This window comes from Lampetra fluviatilis, chromosome 35 (assembly GCF_964198595.1).
Source record: "Lampetra fluviatilis chromosome 35, kcLamFluv1.1, whole genome shotgun sequence".
NCBI classification, from domain to species: Eukaryota; Metazoa; Chordata; class Hyperoartia; order Petromyzontiformes; family Petromyzontidae; genus Lampetra; species Lampetra fluviatilis.
The window spans coordinates 4907878-4926935 of record NC_136309.1 but is presented as its reverse complement, the minus strand read 5'-3'; the positions used below and the strand labels follow the sequence as shown (position 1 = coordinate 4926935).

General features: G+C 52.3%; 1 protein-coding gene across 2 annotated transcripts in view; it reads left to right on the top strand.

Annotated features, from left to right (window-relative positions):
- Positions 1–19058, top strand: part of LOC144944548 (cholesterol transporter ABCA5-like) — a 51871-nt gene that overhangs the window by 20418 nt on the left and 12395 nt on the right. Inside the window, exons 19-35 of one of the 2 annotated variants that reach the window (XM_078872793.1) lie at positions 82–257; positions 922–1040; positions 1554–1685; positions 2242–2355; positions 3916–4086; positions 4459–4572; positions 5952–6092; positions 7245–7334; positions 8258–8349; positions 9107–9218; positions 9536–9662; positions 10177–10268; positions 10999–11153; positions 12025–12100; positions 15261–15355; positions 16101–16220; positions 16945–17109. In XM_078872793.1, the coding sequence (XP_078728919.1) occupies positions 82–257; positions 922–1040; positions 1554–1685; positions 2242–2355; positions 3916–4086; positions 4459–4572; positions 5952–6092; positions 7245–7334; positions 8258–8349; positions 9107–9218; positions 9536–9662; positions 10177–10268; positions 10999–11153; positions 12025–12100; positions 15261–15355; positions 16101–16220; positions 16945–17109 (2091 nt within the window). Of the gene's footprint in view, positions 1–81; positions 258–921; positions 1041–1553; positions 1686–2241; positions 2356–3915; positions 4087–4458; positions 4573–5951; positions 6093–7244; positions 7335–8257; positions 8350–9106; positions 9219–9535; positions 9663–10176; positions 10269–10998; positions 11154–12024; positions 12101–15260; positions 15356–16100; positions 16221–16944; positions 17110–19058 lie in introns of those variants that run through there. The other variant, XM_078872794.1, reaches the window with a different exon arrangement.

Sequence of the window (19058 nt, the reverse complement as noted above, 5' to 3'; positions counted from 1 at the left end):
GTATCTAGCTGGCTACTTACTAATGTTGGGACTAGGATCAGGGTCACCGGTTGACCATCGGTTCGCTGTCTTTTCGCGCAGGGTGGTTACGCCCGCCATCTTCATCGGCTTTGCGATCTGGTTGGCCTGGTTGGGCGACCGCATGGATGCCCACCAGCCGGCGGCGTTGAGGCTGTGGCCCGGCCTCTACCTCCTGGGCACGAAGGGTGGCGTGGAGACGGCCGCCCGCACGCATCTCCTCGTGCTAACTTCCGCAGGTTGGTTTTCCGTCTGCCGCTGTTTACCCGCGTCGCTCCGCCGCCACCGATGGCGTCATGCGGTTGGCTCGAGCGCCGGGTCAGGGGATGAGATGGGAGCTGGGAGGGCCCTGTCCAGTTTTCCCCAACTTCGCCGTCGATGGGTCTCTTTAAAAACTCATTGGTGACCGGGCTGAGACCATCGATTCGCACTTGAGAACCCGTTTTTACCGCAAACTCGGTCTATGCGAGTTAGTGCCCAGGTGACCGCTAGCTCATCGGCAAGCGTACCGATTACGAACCAATAAAGACACAGACGCATTCGACGCGTTCACCCCGTTCTACGTAGGTGAACAATAAATACGCTGACAGAGCCCAATTCACAATGTTTAGCATTATGCGTGTGTGTGTTCTTTATGTGAGCCACCCCATCCTCCCAATTACCCCAGATAAATGGAGGGGTTGACTGTTACTCCGATCGCTGTCTTTTATCCAACTCTATGGGTCTCTATGCGAGTCTATGAGGTTCTATGCGAGTCTATGGGTCTCTGTGCGAGTCACTGGTGACCGAGCTGAGACTCTCGACTCGAAAATAGAGAACCCAGTTTAATCACGGGCGGCCGAAATTCAGACACCAACCTCGATGACCTCTTGACTTCCTGACCTTGACCCTCCTCCGACACAGAGAACGGGTTGAGCGAGGCAACCATTGGCTCCCTGCAGAGTCTGGAGGTGCAGTTGGATCTGAGTCCCGGGTCTCGTTCCCACAACCTCGCCCTCAACCTCACACAGCAAGGCCCACAGGTGGGTCTCCAGGTTTTGTACCGGATTTGTAGCAGGGTGCCGTGACATGACTGAACTATGATATACCCTATGCGGTTACCTGGTGTCCGTTTGTAAACATCAGGGAATGGGGAGACAAAGGTGGCTGGGTGTGGTGCTGGCCACACCACCCCCTCGTGCGCTGTTCCGGCCTTCATAGACGAGTGTGCCCGTGCACCTGGCCTGGCACAGGTGCCGTGGTGACGTCAACCAAAACTTTGTGGCGAATGGCGGATATGGGATTATTGGATTGTACATGTAGCGGTAGAGAGCACAGCTGTTGTATCTGCCAATCATCGCAGTCAACCCATGACACCTGGCTTTGTCCCGTGACCTCCTGTCACCTTCGAGCCTTCGACACTTCACGTGGCTTCGAAGTGCACCTAGCCTGGCACCAATCTCTGTGGTAACAACGCCGCAGCATTGTGACGAGTCGCGGTTGTTGTTGTTGTAGTATCCATGTGTGTACACGTTTGTGTCTGTGTGATTGTGCAGGGTGTAACTGGCCAATACAACAGCACTGCCCTGCACTCCCTGCCAGTGCTTGTCAACCTCCTCAGCAACTGGGTTCTGCGCAGCCTCAACGGCACTGGGGTCATCACAACGTGGAGCCAGCCCCTGCCTAGGGTAACCACCGTCAGCACACACCTCCGCGTGCGTGTATGTGTTTGCCTGTAGGTGTGTATCTGTGTGTGAGGAGCGGTAGTGCAGCGGTTAGCGCACTGCGCTCGATAGATTCCCACTCACGGCTAACACCAATGACAATTATTTGAATCGGTCCTGGGCCTCTCCTAGGTCGACTCGGCCTCAAATGAGTACCTGGTGCGGTGTGTCAACATTGTCAATAGGGAGACAAATGCGGCCGGGCGTGGTGCTGGCCGCTCACCCCCTCATGTGCCGTGCTGGCCTTCTCATAGATGCTCTCTAACAGCACTTGCCCCAACAGTCTGTTGAGGCTATCTGCTTTGTCTTTGTGTGTGGTGAGCAGTAGTGTAGCGGTGAGCAGTAGTGTAGTTACTGGGCCTCCGTTGAGTCGGCTCGGAGCCCGGTGCAATGTGTAAGCATCAGCAATGGGGAGACAAAGGCGGCCGGGTGAGGATTCCGGCCACACCATGCACTCGAGGGCCACCGTGTTCCGGCCTGAATAGTTGCTCACTTACAGCGCCTGCTCTCTGTTTACTAGATGAACAGCTCGGGTTTCACCGACGCCACGCTGGTGCCGTTAGCCATGTTCATCGGACTCGGGGCCAACTGGCTTCCCTGCTACTTCATTTTCGACATCGTTCGCGACCGAGAGGTAAGACGTCGACAATTTCGGATTGTTGTGGTGCGAACCGTTGTGGCGATCGGTTGTTGGGCATCGTGTTGTGAGGTGAGAGGAGCCCATTTGGAACTCAAGCAGGGGGAGACTGCACGAGCATGAATTACAATTTAAACATTGTGTGTGGAGGTTCTCCAGTTTCCTCCGACAAACAAGCAAAACCACTCCTTATTTAAAAAGGAATTGGAAAAACATCCGTGTAGCAGGACCCTCGTGAAGATGACTTTACAGACTCGGTGAGACTTTTCTGGATAGTTTAAATAAATGGAGCGTAAAATATTGTATTCATTTAATATGACCCAGCCTTATTTTTCACAAATAAAAAAATGTAATCCTTTTTCTAGGAAAATTGCAAAAGACTCTTTTTCAGGAGGGTCCTGGTTCATTGAGATGTTTGGTTAATTCCACGATGGTGTAATCTGGTCCAACACCATGGGAGACTAGGCTCTAAGGAAAGCTGTCTCGGGTGCGGACCAACCAATTTCAAGGACAGTTTATACATTATCAGAGTTGTGTTTTTTTTTGCATTCCGACTGCAGGTATTGTGGTCAATGCAAACATGACTCCTTGTAAAAAAAAAAGGTGTCAGTTTTGTTGCCAGATAAAAGGGTAAAAAAACAATTATCATATTTTGCTACTGGCAAAGGAGGTTCCAATGGTGGTGCACGAATGAGTGTTTGGCTTGGCGTGGTGGAAAACTGGAGAACCCAGAGAAATCCGCCATGCATGCGAGGGAGTATAATACTCGAAGGGTCCTCACCCATGGGTGAGGACCCTCATCCTGCTAGGTTGTGACGTGGCCACATCCTGACCACGTCACAACCTAGCAGGCTAAGGATATTCATTCAGAACTCCGCACACATCGATTCCAGAATCCTTCGCTGTATGGCACGGGCATCTCCATCTTCCTCTCGTTTTACACGGGGGTTGTGTTCTTCAAAAACGGCACAGAACTGAAAATCACGTAAATTGAATGTCATTTTCCCATTCGAAAGGGGTTAGAGAGAACACGCTATCGAACCTCATTCTTACATCTACATAGTTCACTAGTTAGAGTATGTATTATATTGACAATACTACCATAATTGTATGAAAGATAGTAACAGCCTTTTTAAAGAAAGAAAAACACGTAGTGGGATGCTTACCAGATATATGGGTAAGGCAAATGTGTGCACAAGCCACATTTCACGTGGACTAGATTTTCAAAGTGGCACCCAAGAAGGGTGCTGCCCGCGCTTTGTGGTTGTCGTAATGCACCCGCTGAACTTTGCTGCCTGACTGACGATTAGCTCGCAGCGCGTTCCGTACACCCTGGCCCACGCGCTGGAGCGCATTATTTCAATAACAGTGCGCGCATAACAAAAATAAGTGTAAGTTCATCTTGCTCTTTCAAAATCGCGTTACATAAACGTGTAAAACGCGAGGCAACTACCACCAGCACAAGAATACAAAACCCCTCGTTTCGGCTTGATCAGGTCTCATCAGCAACGTGCGTCCCACTGACGTAACGCAGAGCTTGCGTTCGTGTGTGAGCAGCTGCAGGCGCGCTCGCTCATGCGCATCAGCGGACTGGCGCCCTCGGCCTACTGGCTGGGCCTGGCCTCCGTGGACCTCGCCTCCTACAGCCTCCTGCTGCTGGCGCTGCTGGCGACGGCGTTTGGCATCGGCGTGGGGTCGCTCACTCAGCCCGGCGCCGCCCTCGCGCTGGTGCGTCGTGCTACCAGTCGTGGCGGTGGTGGTGGTGGTGGTGGCGGTGGTGGTGGCGGCGGTGGTGGTGGTGGCGCTGGTGGCGGTGGCGATGGTGGTGGTGGCGCTGGTGGCGGCGGTGGCAGTCGTGGTGGTGTAGGTCAGCAGCAGGATCTTATAGTCCACTCAATACTTGACTGGTAGTCGGTGTAAAGACAAGAGAGCAGGTGTGATGTGCTCGTAAGGACTCTAGCAGCTGCATTATGAACGAGCTGGAGTCCATTTAGGGCTGCAGTGTTACTGGTGAATGTGTTGAGTTGTTGTTGTTTGTACTTTGTGCGTCGCTGCGAAAGCAGCAGCAGCATCACCGGGTGACTTGTGTGTCGCGTGCAGATCATCTGCCTGGTGGGCTCTGCCCCAGCCACTTTGCTCTTCACCTACGTCTGCTCCTTCCTCTTCTCCAAGATGGAGAGTGTGCAGACTGCGTGGCCCCTCATCGCCATGTTGGTAGGGCCCCCCCACCACCCCCGCACTCTTTGTGGCTGGTGTGCACTTGTGCCATCTTAACGACTGCCGCACACCCATGCACACACGCGTCACGCACAGGCCACACTCATCGCACACGCGACACACCTGCCGCAACTCATCACTCACTTGCTGCACACATCACACACTCATCACACTCATCACACACCTGCCAAACATGACACACACCTGCCACGCACATCACACACTTATCACACTCATCACACACCTGCCAAACACGACACACCTGCCACACTCATCACACACTTATCACACTCATCACACACCTGACACACTCATCACACACTCATCACAAACTCATCACACTCATCACACACCTGCCACACTCATCACACACCTGCCAAACACGACACACTCATCACACTCATCACACACCTGCCAAACACGACACACTCATCACACTCATCACACACCTGCCAAACACGACACACCTGCCACACTCATCACACACTTATCACACTCATCACACACCTGACACACTCATCACACACTCATCACAAACTCATCACACTCATCACACACCTGACACACTCATCACACACTCATCACAAACTCATCACACTCATCACACACCTGACACACTCATCACACACTCATCACAAACTCATCACACTCATCACACACCTGCCACACTCATCACACACCTGCCAAACACGACACACTCATCACACTCATCACACACCTGCCAAACACGACACACCTGCCACACTCATCACACACTTATCACACTCATCACACACCTGACACACTCATCACACACTCATCACAAACTCATCACACTCATCACACACCTGACACACTCATCACACACTCATCACAAACTCATCACACTCATCACACACCTGACACACTCATCACACACTCATCACAAACTCATCACACTCATCACACACCTGCCACACTCATCACACACCTGCCAAACACGAGACACTCATCACACTCATCACACACCTGCCAAACACGACACACCTGCCACACTCATCACACACTTATCACACTCATCACACACCTGCCACACTCATCACACACTCATCACAAACTCATCACACTCATCACACACCTGCCAAACATGACACACACCTGCCACGCACATCACACACTTATCACACTCATCACACACCTGTCAAACACGACACACCTGCCACACTCATCACACACTTATCACACTCATCACACACCTGACACACTCGTCACACACTCATCACACTCATCACACACTCATCACACTCATCACACACCTGCCAAACACGACACACCTGCCAAACACGACGCGCCTGCCACACTCATCACACACTTATCACACACTCTTCACACTCATCACACACTCTGATCTCCCGCAGTTGGCGCTGGCCCCGTACCTGGTGGTGACCCTGCTTGAGAGCGCCGGCGAGCTGTACGGCCTGGCCACCGCGCTGCACCACGTCTTCGCCCTCTGCGACCCCCTCTACGTGCTCATAGGCAACATCTACTACGTGCTCCAGGTGCGCCGCCGTGCACACTTCGCTTCCTTCCTTCTGCCAGATCCCGCCGTCGTTTGTATGTTTAACACGTAGGCTTTCGCGACCAGTCTTATCCATAATGAAGGTATTTTTTGGGGTTAGATCGCGTAAATATAAACGTGTCGTTAAAACCGCAACCACCCGACACAGCCAATTATTAAGGTTTGGTTGTTAGCCAAAAGCCGCTGCTGCGAGGATGACCAGAGTTCACGTGATGGTTTGTAAATTCCACAGCTGCCCATCTTTCTAGAGCCTGCTCACGCAGTGTCACATTACCGCCACCCTCTAGCTCTTAATTACGTGGTTAATGTTCTTCAAATCCAATCTTACAGTCTCCCGAGCTCCCATCAGAAGTAGGTCTTCCTCCTTGCGCGCGTGGTTCACGGTTCTTCAAGGACTACTTTTGTAAGTCTCTCATCGTCGCCAGGTCTTGTTTACATGGTCAATACATCTTTCAAGGACCGCGCTTTTCCAGTCTTGCCGCCCGGAACATAACGTGTTTACACATCCGGCACACCACGTCTGCTGTACCCCTCGCCGTGGCTGTGACTGTGACCTATGTTGCCCACCTACCCTGGTCCACCAGCGATGTAGAGGATTCTAGATTTGAATCTTTCGTGACTGCAAGGATTCATATTCTTAGGTTTTTTTGTAAAGTCACGTAGGTAAAAAATTTAAATTAATAAAAGTAAAATAAAAATCAAATTAAAATCACGACGTTTCGGAGGCAACACAAGCCTCCGTCTTCAGGTGGAACCGTCACAGCACGATAGCTGATACAGCTATACAGCTATCGTGCTGTGCTATACAGCTATCGTGCTGTGACGGTTCCACCTGAAGATGGAAGCTTGTGTTGCCTCCGAAACGTCGTGATTTTTATTTTATTTTTATTTTACTTTTATTAATTTAAATTTTTTACCGATGTAGAGGATGTTCGTCGTAGGCGCGACGGAACGTTGCGCGTGTGCGTGTGTTTGCGCCTGTGTGCGTGTGCGTGCGTGTGTGTGCGTGTGTGTGCGTGTGCGTGTGTGTGCGTGTGTGTGCGTGCGTGTGCGTGCGTGTGTGTGCGTGTGTGTGCGTGTGTGTGCGTGTGCGTGCGTGCATGTGTGTGCGTGCGTGTGGTCGACTCATCAGGTTTACTTGCGGGGAAAGCAGAGGGGAGCACAGCCCACCCTCTCCGATTACTTCGCCTGGGACTCCAACATCCCCATCACTTTGCTGGCGGTGAGGCCTCGCTCGGGTGGAGGGGGGGGTGGAGGGCTTGCGGAATATTTGTTCAGAGCACAAAACCCCCGAGGGATTCAAGAAAAACAAATCTACATGCACGCAGTTGCGTTATTAGCGAGCACCTATTATGATTATTACTACTGCAGAGGAAAGAGAGAGACTAAAACTAAACTATGATTTATTGATTTTTACTGGATAAGGCCCACTGAGCTATATAGCTTATTTCAGAAGCGACTTGGCCACAAGTGATAGTTCAACGAAGCGGCTTATCATGTGGTAATTTATTGCAGCCCAATGCTCTAAACGCATGTTCTTAAATGTGGAGAGCAAAGCCGGAGGACCTAGAGAAAAATCTACGCTACCAGGGGGAGAACACGCAAACTCCAAATATACAGGCGTCAGGGTCGGGATCGACCCCACGACCTCCTGTATACCAGGCGAGGTAGTTAACATCTCCTAGCCACCGTGATGATTATGATGAGAGAGACACAAACTCCAAATACATGTATACAGCAGCAGGCGTCAGGGTCGGGATCGACCCCACGACCTCCTGTATACCAGGCGAGGTAGTTAACATCTCACCACCGCGGCACCCATTGTTTACGTTGTTTCATGCTGTCCTCCAGAATGCAGCATCTCGCATGCATTGACCCTCCCGTGTCGCAGCGCAGGCTGAACTTATTCACTTACAAAGTAGATGAGCAAAACATTCAACTACTTCCCTTACCTGCCGCTCCGCGTAAAAAAAAATAAACGTCCACTTCTTTGTACACATTTACACATACCATCGCACCTCCCCTCTGACCGCATCTGCCCCTCAATGTTTCTCCTCCCCCCATGCTGCTGCCGCCCTCAACCTTCGGCCGTTTGACCTCCGCGCGTGTGCGCCTGTCCCCGCTTGGCGCTGCCCGCCGCCGCAGCCGTACGTGATGGTGGGCGCATTGTGGCTGGCGCTCATGTTTCTTGAGAGGAGACCAATGGGGCACAGGGACGTTCACGACCCCGTCTTCTGGTGAGGAGGGGCGACGGGGGGTGTGGGGGGGTCTTGGTCTAGTGGGTGCTGGTGGACTTCGTGGCCAACATCAGTGAATATTATTTGAACTAATCCTGGGCCTCGGCGAGGTCGACTCGGCCTCAAATAAGTACCTGGTGCGGTGTGTAAACATCACCACTAGGGAGACAAAGGCGGCCATGCGTGGTGCTGGCCACCCACACCCTCGTGTGCCATGCCAGCCTTCCTAGGTGATCGCAATCAGCACTTGCCCCAACAATCTGTTAATGACATACAGGGGGTGTTTGTCATTGGTGTGTATCATGGGGGTGATAGTGGTGATGGTGGTGGTTTTAGTGACGGTAGATGGTGGTGCTATATTGATGGTCTGATGCTCCTCTGCCCAGTGTGTCCAATTTGTTTCTATTGTTTCACATCTGTCCGATGAATTTGTCCTGCACGCGTCCCACCGTTCTCTTGTCATGCGTCCCGCTTACCTTGTTTGTCTCTGTCATCGCACCCGCCGTGAACCTTGTGTCCTGCTCATATCCTACACGCCCTGTGTCTGGCTGTTTTCTCTCGTCGCTTCGATGTCTCACGTGCCACGTGTGTTGTTATCATGCGCGATGTTCCATCATAATCGTTACGTCCCACGTGCTGATGATGATGATGATGACGACGGTGTGATGTCATTACACGTGTCCCACCCGTGCCCCGTACGAGAAGTCCGTCATCACCGTGCGTCGACGATTCTCGCTCGCGCTTGCGTGTCCGACAGCATCTCCGGGCGCCGGCGCCGCGTGGTGGCCAACACCGAGCGGCCCGAGGGGGAGGACGAGGACGTGGCGTGGGAAAGGGAGCGTGTGAAGCGCGCTCTGCACAACCACGAGGTGGGTGCGGTGGTGCGATGACGGGAACACGACGACGGGAACACGACGGGAACACAACGGGAGCACAACGGGAGCACGACGGGAACACAGCAGTGCATGAGACACGTGATAGTTGTGTTGTGTTAACATCAACACTGGGGAGACAAAGGCGGCCGGGCATGGAGCTGGCCACCCACCACCTCATGTGCCATGCCGGCCTTGTATGTATCTATGTATGTTGAACTGTTTTTGCACCTTACGTAGTCAACCGAGCTAATCCGAGGTGCGGCCTTTGTAGGTGTTACTCGCTGACAGCACTTGCTTTTTGTGCGTCGCAGAGCCCTGCGATGCTGGTTCACTCGCTGCGCAAGGAGTTTGGAAAGAGTCAGAGTGGCTGCCACTGCCGCAGCGGCCGTGGGAAGGCGTGCGTTGCCGTCAGGAACCTCTCCTTCATGGTGGAGCGAGGTGGGTGCCACAACCACATCCACATGAGGCGTCACGGTGGCCAGATGTTAACTACCTCGCCTGGTATACAGGAGGTCGTGGGTTCAATCCCGAGCCTGACACCTGCTGTATATTTGGAGTTGGCGTGTCTCCTTGTGGTCGCGTGGATTTTTCTCCGGGTTCACCGGTTTTTCCCTCCATATTTAGGATCATGCATTTCGAGTATTTGCCTGCTATAAATTTCCACATGATAAGCCATTTCGTTGAGCTATTATTTGTTGCCATGTCGCTTCTGAAAAAGAGTTGTATATCTCAGTGGGCCTTACTTGTTCGTAAGTATAGGAGTCCCTGTACCTGGTACTCTTGTGTATAAACATCAGCACAAGTGAGATGGTGTCAACCGAGCGTGTTTTTTCGCCGCATCACCCCCCCACGTGCTCAGTTCCTGAACTTGATGTTGTGCTCACTAACAAGCACTGCGCCCGAACATTCTGCGTGCGTTACCCGCCTGGGGGGGATCTTTGTCTGTGTGCAGGGGAGGTTCTGGGGCTGCTGGGACCCAACGGGGCTGGGAAGACGACCACAGTGGAGCTCTTGGCCGGAGAGTTGAAGCCCAGCGCTGGACAGGTGCCACAATCGGTTCCTGCTTCACCCTTCGCGTTACCCAGCGCCATACCAGGCCTGGCACAGGCTCGACGCAGCGTTCACCCTAGCGGCGTCGTTCACCGTAGCGTCCGTTCACCATAGCGTCCATTTACCATAGCGTCATTCACCGTAGCGTCCATTCACCATAGCGTCCGTTCACCATAGCGTCCGTTCACCATAGCGTCCGTTCACCATAACGTCCGTTCACCATAGCGTCCATTTACCATAGCGTCATTCACCGTAGCGTCCATTCACCATAGCGTCCGTTCACCATAGCGTCCGTTCACCATAGCGTCCGTTCACCATAGCGTCCGTTCACCATAGCGTCCATTTACCATAGCGTCCATTCACCATAGCGTCATTCACCATAGCGTCATTCACCGTAGCGTCCGTTCACCATAGCGTCCGTTCACCATAGCGTCCGTTCACCATAGCGTCCATTCACCATAGCGTCCATTCACCATAGCGTCCATTCACCATAGCGTCCATTCACCATAGCGTCCATTCACCATAGCGTCCGTTCACCATAGCGTCCGTTCACCATAGCGTCCATTCACCATAGCTCAAACCGCACTGCCAGCCCTAACCCTGTACGTTCACCAACACAACGTTTCGAGAGAACAACCCTCGCGTAAATCCCCAACGGCGACAAGACGCTCGTACTGACGGCGCGCACACCCTGCCCGTGACGTCACGACCTCCGCCCCCGCAGGTGGTGCTGGGAGATGGCTGTGCGCGGGGGGCGCAGCTGGGCCTGTGCCCCCAGGTGAACCCCCTGTGGAAGAAGCTGACCCTGGCGGAGCACCTGTCCTTCTACGCGGCCGTGCGGGGGCTCCGGCGGGATGAGGCACGCGCCGCCACGCAGGGGTAACGCCACGCGGGAGGGGTGGGGGGGGTAACGTAAGGCAGGGGGGGTAACGTCACGCAGAGGGGTAACGCCACGCGAGACGCGCAGAGATGTTGGACAGCGCAGAGAGAACTCGGGCGGTTCCGATACCAAGTAAATTAGAATAATACAATGAGCGCATATGTTATAATTCTAGAATTGAAGCTTTCGTGACTGCAAGGATTCATATTGTTAGGTTTTTTCGGTAAAGTCACGTAGGTAAAAATTTTAAATTAATAAAAGTAAAATAAAAATTAAATAAAAATCACGACGTTTCGGAGGCTTTTATTATATTCTCAGGTTTTTTCGGTAAAGTCACGTAGGTAAAAAACATTTTATTTTACTTTCATTAATTTTAATGTTTTTTACCTACGTGACTTTACCGAAAAAACCTGAGAATATGAATCATTGCAGTCACGAAAGCTTCAAATCTAGAATTAGGCTTTTATTAATTTAATTATTTTACCTACGTGACTTTACCTAAAAAACCTAAGCATATGTTATAGTTTGGATTTATTATGACCGGGAGATGATGGATGACACTGGATGATGATCGTGATGATGGGAGACGTCTGGAGGCATTGGGAGACGCTTGGAAGATGCTGGGAAAGAATTGTGTGTTCTGGATGATTCTGTGCAAGACACTTTGAGAAACGTTGGGAGGCACTGGTGGAGAAAGTGGGAGACACGGGCAGACAATTGGAGACACAGGATGTACCAATACCAAGCTAATAACAATACTATCTATACATCACAAAACTATTTAAATCCATTAGCATCAATCAGCCATGATCCAGTGCATTGCTGGATGATGGTGTGAGTGTGGCTGTGCGGCGCTCGCTCTCTGTGTAGGATGATATCGGCATTGGCGCTGAAGGAGCACGCGGAGAAAGTGACGCGGAAGCTGTCGGGCGGCACCAAGCGCAAGGTGGGGGGGGAGGGTCCCTGTGCGGTGCCTACACCCCCACAACCACCAGCTCAACCGCTCACAACCACCAGTTCAACTGCCCACAACCACCAGTTGAACCGCTCACAACCACCAGTTCAACCACTCACAACCACCAGTTCAACCACTTACAACCACCAGTTCAACCGCCCACAACCACCAGTTCAACCGCCCACAACCACCAGTTCAACCGCTCACAACCACCAGTTCAACCACTCACAACCACCAGTTCAACTACTCACAACCACCAGTTCAACCGCTCACAACCACCAGTTCAACCACTCACAACCACCAGTTCAACCACTCACAACCACCAGCTCAACCACTCACAACCACCAGTTCAACCGCTCACAACCACCAGTTCAACCACTCACAACCACCAGTTCAACCACTCACAACCACCAGCTCAACCACTCACAACCACCAGTTCAACCGCTCACAACCACCAGTTCAACCGCTCACAACCACCAGTTCAACCACCCACAACCACCAGCTCAACCGCCCACAACCACCAGTTCAACCACTCACAACCACCAGTTCAACCGCCCACAACCACCAGTTCAACTGCTCACAACCACCAGTTCAACCGCCCACAACCACCAGCTCAACCGCTCACAACCACCAGTTCAACCGCCCACATCCACCAGTTCAACCGCTCACAACCACCAGTTCAACCGCCCACAACCACCAGTTCAACCGCTCACAACCACCAGTTCAACCGCCCACAACCACCAGCTCAACCGCTCACAACCACCAGCTCAACCGCCCACAACCACCAGTTCAACCGCCCACAACCACCAGTTCAACCACTTACAACCACCACTTCAACCGCCCACAACCACCAGTTCAACCGCCCACAACCACCAGTTCAACCGCTCACAACCACCAGTTCAACCACTCACAACCACCAGTTCAACTACTCACAACCACCAGTTCAACCGCTCACAACCACCAGTTCAACCACTCACAACCACCAGTTCAACCACTCACAACCACCAGCTCAACCACTCACAACCACCAGTTCAACCGCTCACAACCACCAGTTCAACCACTCACAACCACCAGTTCAACCACTCACAACCACCAGCTCAACCACTCACAACCACCAGTTCAACCGCTCACAACCACCAGTTCAACCGCTCACAACCACCAGTTCAACTGCTCACAACCACCAGTTCAACCACCCACAACCACCAGCTCAACCGCCCACAACCACCAGTTCAACCACTCACAACCACCAGTTCAACCGCCCACAACCACCAGTTCAACTGCTCACAACCACCAGTTCAACCGCCCACAACCACCAGCTCAACCGCTCACAACCACCAGTTCAACCGCCCACATCCACCAGTTCAACCGCTCACAACCACCAGTTCAACCGCCCACAACCACCAGTTCAACCGCTCACAACCACCAGTTCAACCGCCCACAACCACCAGCTCAACCGCTCACAACCACCAGCTCAACCGCCCACAACCACCAGCTCAACCGCTCACAACCACCAGTTCAACCGCCCACAACCACCAGTTCAACTGCCCACAACCACCAGCTCAACCGCTCACAACCACCAGTTCAACCGCCCACAACCACCAGTTCAACTGCCCACAACCACCAGTTCAACCGCCCACAACCACCAGTTCAACTGCCCACAACCACCAGTTCAACCGCCCACAACCACCAGTTCAACCGCTCACAACCACCAGTTCAACCGCTCACAACCACCAGTTCAACCGCCCACATCCACCAGTTCAACCGCCCACATCCACCAGTTCAACTGCTCACAACCACCAGTTCAACCGCTCACAACCACCAGTTCAACCGCTCACAACCACCAGTTCAACCGCTCACAACCACAAGTTCAACTGCTCACAACCACCAGTTCAACCGCTCACAACCACCAGTTCAACCGCTCACAACCACCAGCTCAACTGCTCACAACCACCAGTTCAACCGCCCACAACCACCAGTTCAACCGCTCACAACCACCAGCTCAACTGCTCACAACCACCAGTTCAACCGCTCACAACCACCAGTTCAACCACTCACAACCACCAGTTCAACCGCCCACAACCACCAGTTCAACTGCTCACAACCACCAGTTCAACCGCCCACAACCACCAGCTCAACCGCTCACAACCACCAGTTCAACCGCCCACATCCACCAGTTCAACCGCTCACAACCACCAGTTCAACCGCCCACAACCACCAGTTCAACCGCTCACAACCACCAGTTCAACCGCCCACAACCACCAGCTCAACCGCTCACAACCACCAGCTCAACCGCCCACAACCACCAGTTCAACCGCCCACAACCACCAGTTCAACCACTCACAACCACCAGCTCAACCGCCCACAACCACCAGCTCAACCGCTCACAACCACCAGTTCAACCGCCCACAACCACCAGTTCAACCACTCACAACCACCAGTTCAACCGCCCACAACCACCAGTTCAACCGCCCACAACCACCCACTGTTTAACTCACCATCTAAACTCTTCTAAAAATTTTTTTTATTTTACCAGGCAAGGCCCACTAAGCTATGTAGCTAAATATGGAAATGTATAGCAGCCAAATACTGCCACGTGCATGTTTCTAAATGTGGAGGACCCGGAGAAAAATCCACACAGACCACGGGGATAACATGTAAACTACATATATACATCTTCTTGGTTCTTTCGGTAAAGTCACGTAGAAGGGAAATAATAAAATAATAAAAATTAAACATAATACATATATACAGCAGACGTCTGCATACCTGGCGAGAGAGTTAACATCTCGCCACCACGGCACTCGCATCGACTCAACCACCAATTCAACCACTCACCGACATAGCCGCTGATTTAACCAGAGGCATCTGCCAGCTCAACCTCCTGCTCGGAGCCACCGACTCACTGAATGGTGGCCAATGATTTTGATGTGGCGAGTTTTGACAGGATCCGTGGTTGTGTTTGACACATTGTTGTTGTTGTTGGTGGCGGTGGTGGTGGCGGCGGCGGCGATGGTGGTGGTGATAGTAATGACGTCGGCGACGGTGGTGATGACGGTGGTGGTGGTGGTGGTGACGTATGCGGTAGTAGTGGTTGTGATGTCGGTAGTCGTGATAATGGTTACTCGTGGTTACTCGTGGTTACCTGTGGCAGCTGTGCTTTGCTCTCAGCATGCTGGGAGGCCCCTGCCAAGTGCTGCTGGATGAGCCATCCATGGGCATGGATCCCAAGACCAAGCGCTTCATGTGGTGAGAGCGAGTTTGGGTTTATTTGAACGCACGCATGCGTTTGTGCGTGCGTGTCCATTTCTTTATGGACTTACGTGTGTATTCACCTACGTGTGAATGTGTGCCTATGTGCATGTACTTACGTGTGTACGTGTACATGTGTGTATTTGTACGTGTGAGTACATGTACAAGTGTATACGTATACGTGTGTGTACCTGCGTGGCGCCTGCGGAAATGTGTTATTTTTCCTCCATGAGTTTGCGGTGAGAACCTATGTGTGTGTGCACGTGTGTGCATGTGTGTGTGTGCGTAGTGGGTAGCGCGCTGCGCTACGAATCCGGCGACCCGAGTTCAGTTCCCGCTCACGGCCAACACCAGTGACGATTATCTGAACCTGTCCGGGACCTCTCCTAGGTCAACAATTGAGTACCTGGTGCGGTGTGTAAACATCGCAACTGGGGAGACAAATGGCGGTCGGGTCTGGTGTTGGCCACCCACCACCTCGTGTGCCGTTCAGGCCTTCATAGGTGCTGCTCGCTAACAGCACTTGCCCCAACAGTCTGTTAAGGCTACACGGGGGATCGTTGTCTTTGGCCGCCCGCCCTATCGTGTGTCGTGCCGGCCTTCATAGGTGCTCGCTAACAGCACTTGCTCTAACAGTCTATTAAAGGCTATACGGGGGATCTGTGTGTGCATGCATGCATGCATGTGTATGTGTGTGCGCGTGTGTGTGTGTGTGCGCACGCACGCACGTCGCTGCGCCCAGGAGAGCGATCGGCGCTGCATTCCGGAGCAGCCAGCGCGGCGCGGTCCTCACCACGCACTACATGGAGGAGGCCGAGGCGCTGTGCCACCGCGTCGCCATCGTGGTGGCCGGCCGCCTCCGGTGAGCCTGGCAAACGCAGGCACCTCACCACACGTCGTCCGCACCGCGCCGGGCCACACCGTGGAAGGGCCACACCGCACCTCGCCTCACTGTGTGTGCCTATTCACGCCACGCAGCTCCACTCTCCTCACCTAGACATGCCTAGGTCACACCACGCCTCTCCTCACCTAGTTAGGCCACACCTCACCTTCCTATGCTATGCCACCGCAGACTGCACCCCATCTCGCCGTGATATTCCTCACCACGCCGCACCTCACTTTGCCATGGGTAGGGCACACCGCACCACACCTCACCTTGCCATGGCACGCCACACCGCACCACACCTCACCTTGCCATGGCACGCCACACAACACCTTACTGCATCACGCAGCACCGCACCGTCGTCGTGGCAATGATCACGTTTCATGTTGTTGATAGAGCTACTCTCCTGTGCACCAGGGCCTCACAGAACCGTTGTACATCACGTCTCAACTCAAACACGTTTTTGAAAGGGCACCCCCAGTAGTAGCTGTCTCTGTGGGCACAGGTTTACTCGGCAAACGTTCATTCGTCTGCAAGCGACGATTGCTGCTGTGTGTAATCCCACTTGAGTAACTGGCGGTGTCATTTTAGAATTTGGCAAAGTCTCACGTCACCCCACGTCACCCCACGTCACCCCACGTCACACCACTTCACACCTCTCCCCTTTACCCCCAACCTCCCGCGTCCCACCACACCCCCGCAGGTGCCTTGGTTCGATCCAACACCTGAAGAGTAAGTACGGTGGGTGCTACCACCTGGAGGTGAAGGTCGGAGAGGCTACGGTGACCGGCGCGTCGCTGGAGCAGCGCGTGGCCGAGGTGCAGGCTCACCTGGCGAGCAGCTTCCCCGGGGCCTCGCTGCAAGATGGGTAAGTGCTACACGTGACACTTCGCGCACAAAGACAAAGATCCCCCATGTAGTCTCAACAGACTGTTGCGGGCAAGTGCTGTGGGCGAGCACCTATGAAGGCCGGCGCAGCACACGAAGGGGGTGGCTGGCCAGTACCATGCCGGGCCACCTTTGTCTTCCCAGTGCCGGTATTTGTTTTGTTGTGTTCAGCTTCTTGTCTTTCCCCCGCACCTCCGATGAGCACGGTTGGCTACGTACGGTGCGAAAGAAGTTCAACATACACACATCACACATCACACCAGGTACAGTAAACCCTTGGATTGCGAGCATAATTCGTTCCGGAAACGTGTTTGTAATCCAAAGCACTCGTACATCAGTTGTGATCACGTGACGCTCGGCAGACAAAGCGTGTACACGTACTACTCGTATTGCAAGACCTCGCTCGTTTATCAATTTAATATTTATTTAAAAATTTTGCTCGTCTTGCAAAACACTCGCTGACCAAGTTACTCGCAATCCAAGGTTTTACTATACTCGGTTTAAGGCCAAGTTTAAATAATGCAGGTGCAGGATTCGATTCTGATATTAGTCACCACTGATGTGACTGAAACGGAATATACAGCACAGCAATAATCGCCCCCTTCTGCGAAAACCTGGCAGGACCCTCACAAGAAATACGAGATTCGGTGAGGCTTTCCTGGGTAAAAAAAAAACGTAATTTTACATTTATTCTCTTCTATTCTTGCGTTTGATGGTAATAAGTTCGGGAGCTAAATGCTAATGTTGAGGTCTGCTGGCTATGATGAGAGGGCTTCAAGAGAGAGTTGGTGTCGCTTTGCTATTCCTCCATTGAAGCAGCACAAAAACAAACCGTGGTTTACAATATGGTAGCCTCCTCATGGTGGTTTACCTTTGTTTACCATATACAGTCTGTTCTATAACGCGGTAGTTGCGTTCCTGAAGATTACCGCGTTATGGAAAAATCTCGTTATAATATAGGGATAAAGCACAGTCCGCGATAACACGTGAGAAGCGTACGCGGGCTGAACAAAGACTGAGGCGCGTGGGTAGAATCTTGAAGCATCCAGCAGCATCCCACCGCCTTGTGTGATGCTCCGCCGAGGCATCCGCACAACCGCTTATTCCTGTTCGCGCGACGTAGTTACGTTCAATCAACCGCGTTACATCCCAATTCGTATACGCGTTATTAAAAAAAATGTGTTCCCTAATACATTCACCGCGTTATATCCCATTCGCGTTCTGAAAAACAAACACCCGTTATTGAGGAACAGACAGAAGTAGCCTTCTCACGGTGGCCCCCTGTTTTCGTGTGTACCTTAAACACAGCTGACAGCGATCCTGTAGGACGCTGCAGGGTGGTGAGACGGACGTGGTTAATTCGAATCCAGATACAGTAAAACCTTGGATTGCGAGCATAATTCGTTCCAGAAACGTGTTTGTAATCCAAAGCACTCGTATATCAAGCGAATTTCCCCGTAAGAAATAATGGAAACTCAGGTGATTCGTTCCACAACCCAAAAATACTGTATTCATATAAAAATGATTAATACAAAATACCTTTTTATATTTTTATTATTTCAATTTAATATAAAGTAATCAAATTTATTAATTACATTTTATCGTGGCTGGTGGTGAGGGAGACGAGAGAGAGGAGAGGAGGGTTATTGTGTAGGACGACTTTCACTTGCAGTACAGTAACTGAAGAACAGTCACTACACTTGGACACAAAATAAAAAAAATGCTTTACGCACACACACACGTGGTCACAACACTATACTGTAGTAAACAGTATACACTCACACGGATGTTGACTATAAGAGTGAGGCACGCCGACTGAGACCGAGCATGGGAGACGATTACCCACAATCCCGCAGAAAGAGAGAGAGAAGAACCATCGGCTCAGTTGTGATCACGTGACGCTCGGCAGACAAAGCGTATACTGTACGT